General features: G+C 52.6%; 1 protein-coding gene across 1 annotated transcript; it reads right to left on the bottom strand.

The window, feature by feature from the left end:
* Positions 1–2,312: 2,312 nt before the first annotated feature.
* On the bottom strand, positions 2,313–4,594 carry LOC123185930 (probable metal-nicotianamine transporter YSL17). Its single transcript, XM_044597739.1, has 2 exons — positions 4,154–4,594; positions 2,313–4,072 (listed from the first exon to the last, which is right to left on the bottom strand). The coding sequence occupies exons 1-2, from the start codon at positions 4,515–4,517 to the stop codon at positions 2,346–2,348; spliced, it is 2,091 nt and encodes a 696-aa protein (XP_044453674.1). The 5' UTR covers positions 4,518–4,594; the 3' UTR covers positions 2,313–2,345.
* Positions 4,595–8,239: the final 3,645 nt, after the last annotated feature.

Raw genomic sequence — 8,239 nt, 5'->3', positions numbered from 1 at the left:
CCCACTTCCTTCCCCCTCCTAGTAGGAGTCCTACTCCTACTAGGAGGAGGACTCCTCCTGGCGCGCCAATAGGGGCCGGCCGGCCTCCTCCCCTTGCTCCTTTATATACGGGGGCAGGGGGCACCCCTAGACACATAAGTTGATCCACGTGATCATATTCTTAGCCGTGTGCGGTGCCCCCTTCCACCATAGTCCTCGATAATATTGTAGCGGTGCTTAGGCGAAGCCCTGCGACGGTAGTACATCAAGATCGTCATCACGCCGTCGTGCTGACGGAACTCTACCCCGACACTTTGCTGGATCGGAGCCCGGGGATCGTCATCGAGCTGAACGTGTGCTAAAACTCGGAGGTGCCGTAGTTTCGGTGCTTGATCGGTCGGGCCGTGAAGACGTACGACTACATCAATCGTGTTGTGCTAAGGCTTCCGATGTCGGTCTACAAGGGTACGTAGATCACACGCTTCCCTCTCGTTGCTATGCATCACCATGATCTTGCGTGTGCGTAGGAAAATTTTGAAATTACTATGTTCCCCAACAAACATAACACTGTACAAAATCTCGGGTTCAGTCAAAGGAAATATGTGCCTGAGGTACTTTGTTTATCCCCTTTCAAATATGATTACATGATACTTTATAATCCTTGTTCAATTAATGGTGTATTTTTATGTGTGGTACTATGAGAAATAGTGGATTTTGTGTATTGGGACTATCATGGTTATAACATTTCTTTTTATATGATACAACATGAGTCATTTTATGAGAAACACACAATAAGATTAATGTAAAACAAGGGGAAAATAAAAAAAATTGTTAGATAGTCAGACATCGCATACACATTACCCTTGATAAAGACATTTGTAAAATAGAAAATGTAGATAATCAATCTCTGTATATAGCTTTTATTTATTATTCCGTGGCAACGCACGGGCACTCAGCTAGTCATTTATTAAATCCTAAGGGATGAGCAGCTTGTGGTTCCTTGGTTCGGTAGCAAGGTCGGTCGAGGAAGAGCACATAGGAGAAGGCGAAGAGGCTCAATGTCACCCACGAGGGCGGCAGCGATGTGGCGAGACGGGGAGCCAGCTGCCTAACCTCCGCCCAATCGTGGCATTGAGGGCTAGGTAGAGCAGCAACAACACCTCACCTGCAACAACTAGAGCAGGAGCAAACACATTAGCCCTGGAAATTTGCCTTTGGGGTGGGATTAGCAATGGGAGAGGCGGTACCGTCTGGAATGAGCACCATGGAGATTGTGGAACAGAGTATGAGTATGAGGATGAGGATGACGGCTGCGGTGGACGACCTTGGCGCAAAAGCACATGGAGGGCCCCTCTCCCGGCGCTCCCTCGATAGATCGAGAGGTACCGTTGCAGATCGGGAAGCACCATGGCCTCCTCCTCGACGGAGCGTGGGTATTCTTGAATGCGAGGCGTGGAGCAGCCGCCGGAACTTCGCCCAACCCCCGCTGCACGCCGTTGCGAGCCCAACACCCCGAGGCCGCCGTAACCCTTACCATGGTTGTGGCCTCCTCCCTCTCTATCTCTCTATCTCAACCGCCCAGGCTAGTGCGTGAGGGGCGTTGGGTTAAAGAACAACGTTCGTCATCCTATCATGCGGACACAGGGAGAGGAGCATGGGGTGTGTTGCTCGTACTAACCAAGGTGAATTTCTGGCAGCAAAGGCCGGCACACTTGAGCATCTTACAAGGCCTCTACATGCAGAAGCTTTGGCATGTGTGTTAACTACTGAAGCAAGTGCGGAACTGGGCATCCACAGGATGATTCTTGAGTCTGATTCCCAAGTGCTTGTCCATGCACTCAATTCTGGTGAATATGAACGAGCGCTGATCGGTGTCCTCCTACAGGAGACGCGAAGTATCTGCCATGCGAACTTTGAATCATTTAGTTTCAGTTTCTGTAACCGAAATTGTAATAAGGCAGCACATGAGTTAGCTGTTTTTGGTTTCAGATCGGGAGCTGCTGATCTGTCGTGGATCGAGTATGCCCCAGACTTTGTTTCTGTTCTGGTTGCCAGCGATATTGCTGAGCCAGTTTAGTAATGGAATGAATTGTTCCAGGTCAAAAAAAAGAAGAACAACGTTCGGGCTGTTCGCATCGGGTGTGAACGGTTCCAGGAACGTGACATGGCGACCAGCCTTGCAAGATCCATGTTCGCCATGGGACGGCTACCATGCGTTCGTTCCAAGACCTTAAAAAAACCGACGTTATACAGGATACGGACTTACGGAGTACTCACGATGTGACCAAACTTGCGTTTAACTACAGTACAACACGCACGTCGAATACCCCTCAAAAAAAAAAAACACGCACGTCGAATCCCCATAACTACGTTGGCATGCCTTTCGCTGCTAGGAAAGCGTCAAGGCTCTGGTTCACTCCTCGAGCCACGAACATGATGCAGATCGGCGGGGTGGCCTTGAGCAGCGTGAGCGCCGACGACAGCAGCGACCCGAACCCGTCCCCGCAGATCAGCCCGCACGCCGCCGCCGGCGACATGAGCCGCATGTCGTCGCGGTCGAACCTCCCCCACAGGTAGATCACGGCGCTGCCCAGCGCCATGCCCACGGGGATCGTGGGCGGCACGAAGAAGGCCACGGCCATGCCGATGGTGCTCGGGATGTACCTCAGGACGCGCCACTTCTTGTGCGTCGACACCTCCCGGAGCACGCTGATGGACAGCGCCAGCGCCAGGAAGACCTTGCAGAGCAGCATGGTGTGCCTGGGAAGCCCGTTCTTCTCGGTCATGGCGAGCATGGCGATCCCCCGGTACACCTTGGCGTACGGGCCGATGCTGTTGCTGTCGTCGTGGGCGCCGCTGTTGTACACGCTGTAGAAGATGGAGAAGATGACGGGGTTCACCACGCAGCCGAGCGCCGTGCCGGCGACCTGGCAGATGGTGATGGTGTGCGGCGAGGTGAGGGTGATGTAGCCCGTCTTGTGGTCCTGCATCAGGTCGGACGCGGTGGACACGTTGGACACGATGATGGCGCAGGCGGCCAGCCCGGCCACCACGCCGCCGTCCTTGAGCCCCACCCACGAGCTGAAGATGAGTAGCGAGACCTTCCCGTAGGTGGTCGCGATGTTCATGTCCGTGATGCCGTTGCCGTAGGCGTTGCAGAAGGCGAACACCGGCGCGATGATGTAGGCTAAGGCCACGTGGTGGTACCTCAGCTGGGGGTAGAGCTGCGGTATGACGACGGTGGAGATGACTGACAGGACCACGTACCCGACGACGGGCGCCATGGCGGGGACCCGGTCCCGGAGGAACACCTGCGTCCTCCGGCGGTCGTCGAAGCTGGACGCCGACCGGTCGAGGACGACGCTAAGGCACCGGAACGGCTGCCCGTTGCTGCTCTGCCTCGGCTGATGGTTCTCCTGTTGCTTGTACATGGTGTAGAGCGTCTGAACCAGGATGCAGAGCATGTGTAGGAGCCCGTCGGCGAGGATCATGGATACCCCGATGAACACCCGGTAGCCATTGATGCCGCTGATGTTGTCGTGGTCGAGGCCCTGCGGGTACCAGTCCCCCTCCTTCGTCTGGATGTAGGGCCAGATGAGCCCCCACGAGACCAAGGATCCCGCCAGCATCGAGATGGTGATCTTGTACGGGCAGAACATCCCGACGCCGACGTTGGTCATGGAGAAATCGAAGTAGAACCCTCGTTGAAAAGCGCTGAGGCCAAACACCGGGAACGCCTGCAAGCCACAGCCCTTGCGGACGCCGAAGAACCACTCGAAGATCGACCATGCAACGGTCCCAAATAAGGTCTTCGACAACATCGCCAGTTGCTGGCCGGCTTGCTTGGCGCCCTGGGGAGTGTGCATGGTGTTGATGAGGTGCGCCGTGGCCGTGCCGCTGGGGAACGTCAGCCGGCGGTGGACGATGAGGCTGTCCCTGAACGGCATGATGGCGAACAGGCCGGCGAAGCTGGTGAGGAGGAGGAAGACGATCATCCGGCCGATCTCCGGCTCCTCCACGTTCAGGCCGTCGCTCCCGACGCCGCCCTCCGCCGAGTGCTTGCTCATCCCCAGAATGTACGTCCCAAACCCACCTGCACATACACATGATCAGTCAGCCCGCCAACCAGTGCGCATGTACATGCATGCATGCTCAGAGCGCGCCGCGTACGTACCGCTGTAGGCGATGCTGGTGCAGGCGACGACGCACGTCTGGACGACGGTGTTCTCCTGGCGGGTGAAGGGCAGCTGGGACGCCTCGAGGCTGTCCATCAGCTGCATCCACAGGCGCGGGAGGAAGAACCCCAGGAGGCCGGCGGGCATGGCGAGCGAGGGCGCGAAGCCGGAGGTGAGGGCCAGCTTCATGGCCACGATGCTGAGCGCGCACCCGAGCACGATGCTCACCGCCACGGACCGCACCGTGATCGTCTCCGACCGCGACGGGACGGACTCCCCCTCGAACACCCGCTCCGTGGACGGGTGCTCGTCCTCCATCCCCCAGAGGTCGTGGGTGGCGGCCGGCGGCGTCGACGGCTCCATCGCTCCGCCGCGCGGACGGCCGGCCTGCTTGGAACGGAGGTTCGAGGGGGAACCGCACGTTCCAAACAAAGGCCAACTTGAAAACGCAACTCTTGGGTTGGTGGACACATGCGCCGTCGCGCCATTTTTTGAGGGGTGCAGGGCCGTCACAGGTTAGATTTGGCCGCTCAATTAACGTGGTGATGCTAAACATAGCCGCGGACGTATCTCATTGTTGAGCGTTTCGTAGCTTAATATCCGCACTCACACTTGCATAGCTATCTTTCGAGTGAACGATCAAAGGTTTCGTAAGTGTAGCATTTTTTGCTAGATCATACTCCGTCCATCTGAAAAAGTTTGTCTCTCAAATAGATGTATCTAGCACCAGCTTGTGACCAGCTTTTCCGGACGGAGGTAGTATGATCTATTTAAGAAATGGCCCCTGTGTCGCTCGCTAGGGTGACTCGTGCGGCATCTCAGCCCTGCGCTAGAAAACCTTCCTTCACGACTCCGTCCCTCTTCTCCTCGCCGCAGTTGATCGGCGCCCCAGGGGCAAGGCCTTAGGCGTCCGACAATGGCGGCGGGTCTTCTCCCATCGCGTCCAGCTTTCTCCAAGGATCCCGATTTGGCGTGCACGTCCTCGCAACCTAACGCCGTCTCCAGCGAAGGACTAGGTCCATGCCCGCCGGCTCAAGGTCATCATCACCTAGTGCGCTCTCCTAAGGGTCACCGGTGTGGTCCGGTCTGCTCAGATCCACCTAAAGGGCTAGCGGCACAAGACCCTGCAGTGTTTCCCTTGGCAACGATGGCCACACATACAACAACGGTTCAGCTTGGACTCGAGCGGACCCTGCGGGGCGGCAACAGCCGTTGCTACGGTGAAGCGAACCACAATGGCTGTTGTCCTTCCCGCATGTGGCCGCCTGGCTGGATCTAGGCCGCAGCTCGGGGACCGGGCCATGATGCAGCGGTGTGACAAGTATCGTTGTCTGTTGCTGCGGTATGGAGTCGACTTGCAGCGTGCTCAACGGCGGCGGCGCCCTCACTTTAAGTGGCCACTAAGTTCCTGAGGGATCCGATGGTTGTTGTCCATGGTTCATTCTTGGGATGTTGTGAGATGCAGCCAAAAGGCTCTTTTACGAGTTTTGGTGGCTCTGACTCCAGTCAATTTGCCTTCGACTGTGAGATGCAATCTACGATGACTTGACGCGGAGGTTATGGTTGTGTTGCTACGGCGGTGGAATAGCCCAGCGCATGTAGCCGTTGTGATCACGAAAAAAGTGGTGGAGACATCACATTATTGCTTTTGATGCGGTGCTTCTCGAGTACCCGGTCTCGAGTTTCGGGGTGGAAAACCTATGTTTAACCCGAGTTGGTTATAACCGGCAATGGCAATGTTTTGTGTTGTTACCTTGTTGAAGGCATTGCACGAATATGCTCGGACTTGTCATTCAAGATGAAAACCTAGAATCTGGCCTTTGGTGGTTGGGTTTCGGTGAAGAAGACACTTGTGAGTTGTTTCTTTCTTGAAGACGTTGCTGTTGAAAAATCTCGTTGTTCTTGTGATTTCAAGAGATGGTTGGTGAGGATATGGTCATTGTTCTACTTTGTCCATCGTTCTTGACCGCTGATGAGTGCTATTTTTACACTTATTCACCCTTGTGTAAACTGTGATATTTCATTTAAAAGTGATATTCACTCCGATATTGCTACTAATGAGTAATGAATGCAAAGAATTCCACAAATCCTCTCTTTGATGTGTTTCCACAGGAAATGAGCTAAAAGGGGAAGAAATCATGTGTGGAAATGGAAAGGAAGGAGAATGGGGGAAGAAGGAATCAACATGAGGTGTTTTTGCGAAGACAGAGCAAAAGACGATGTTCCATATGGCACATGCACCCGTATGGCATGGAAACCGAGGCAGATCGTCCACCTGAACAACTTTTATAAAGGAGCCCCATTGAAATGTCAACAGAGGTGGCGAGAGGAGAGCGTTAACAGCAGCCAGAACACCATCATCATCTTCATCCACAAACCCTAGCAGCCGCCATCTTCATCTCCATAGCCACCATCACCACCATAGTGCTTCCTCATCTAGTTCATACTTGTAATCATGCATCGCACAAGGCATCCATTGTAAGACATATTTGCAATCAATCAATCTTCAAGATGTGTTCTTCAATGTTTTCTTCTCGTGATCTAATCTCCATGTGTGGGTAGTTCGGCAAGGTATGGGTTGAGGCATGAGCCTTGCAACCCTCTGTATTTGTTGTGGGGATCAATGAAAGGGCTTTGAATTAACTTCTCGTATGTGTGAAATAAATTGTTCCGTAGATGTCTCTTGTCTTGTCCACGATCTTCATCACTGCAGGTACCTAGGGTCATGGAGATCGAGCACCGGTGAGGCTGGGAGTAAGGAGACCGTGAAGTGTTATACCGAACATCGGTGACAGTAAGGTTGAGTAGGGTAACATGGATCTAAGGATGGCAATGGGTCAGGTTTGGATCGGCTTAAAAAAATATCAAATCCATATCCATGAAGACAATCTCTGCCCACCCATGAAAAAACCCATGGGCAAATAATTGTGTCCATATCCAAACCCGATGGATATCCATACCCATTGGATATCCATCGGGTACTCTCAAGACATATACATAAGACATAACACAACGTGCACATAAGCTGTTGCACCCATGCTTCAATGTGTGTGTGAAAAAGCAAAGACGGAGGGGTCAAGGGGATACAGAGTTGCGTTGTCGTAGGAAAGTGGTGCTAGTTGTTGTAGTGCTCCACCATACATGGAGGTAGAGGCTAACAACACCGGCCATCTCTCAGTATGCAGGAGGAGTAAGAAGAGGAGACGGGGCTGATACTTAATGGTGATTCACTTAAGAATGAGATAAAAGGATAAGAAGGGGGCTGAAGTAATATTAAGGTGTGGATTGAATGTGAACTAATAAAAGTTAGGGTGTGGACTGTGCAATTTGTATTGCATGATTTATATAATAATAGGTAAAATTACAGTGGGACATGTGACTCTGCGGTAGGTTAGCAGAATATTGCCCACTAAGTCAGACTATGGAATCCGGTTTGGGTATATCCATGGATACAATATTATGTCCATGACCTACCCGCAAGTAATTGGGTCGGGTTTGGGCGCCTCCCATGGGCGCAAAAGCATATCCAAACCTTGTCCATGCGGGTCGGATATCCATGTCCATGGGTAAAATTGCCATCCTTACATGGATCATATCCTTGGGGATACATGAGGTGTAGTTATTAAACACCCAAAGCTCTTATCTAATTTCATCATCTTAATTATCGAGGCAATGCCACGCGACTGATAGGGCTGTGGTAGGACAACTGATTCTTGATGCGGGACTCGTGCCGGTCAAGATGTTATTTGGACACCCCCACATCGATTTGTAACAAGCACATCTCGATGGGTGACTTCCAGTGCACAAATTAAGATCATATTTGGTCCCAACAAAAATACATGGTTGTAAGCATTAAGGTATTTGAATCGCTATTTGCTTGCTTGATCCGGTCAAAGGCTGGAACTGATACTTCAACATAAGCTCTCTAGAGACCATCACTTCAAGGGAAACTTCCTCTTGTGGGTTTGATAACCCAGGGTCACCTATAGGGAAATAGGTGTGGGATAAACATTTCTGTTCCATTAACGGATCAATAAAAGGAAGTATCAAGCTCTATTTCCGGTGTCGTTGCCGAGAAGGAGTTT

This window comes from Triticum aestivum, chromosome 2A (assembly GCF_018294505.1).
Source record: "Triticum aestivum cultivar Chinese Spring chromosome 2A, IWGSC CS RefSeq v2.1, whole genome shotgun sequence".
Classification (NCBI taxonomy): Eukaryota; Viridiplantae; Streptophyta; class Magnoliopsida; order Poales; family Poaceae; genus Triticum; species Triticum aestivum.
The sequence above is the reverse complement of the archived record's forward strand: the minus strand, read 5'-3'. Positions and strand labels throughout refer to the sequence as shown.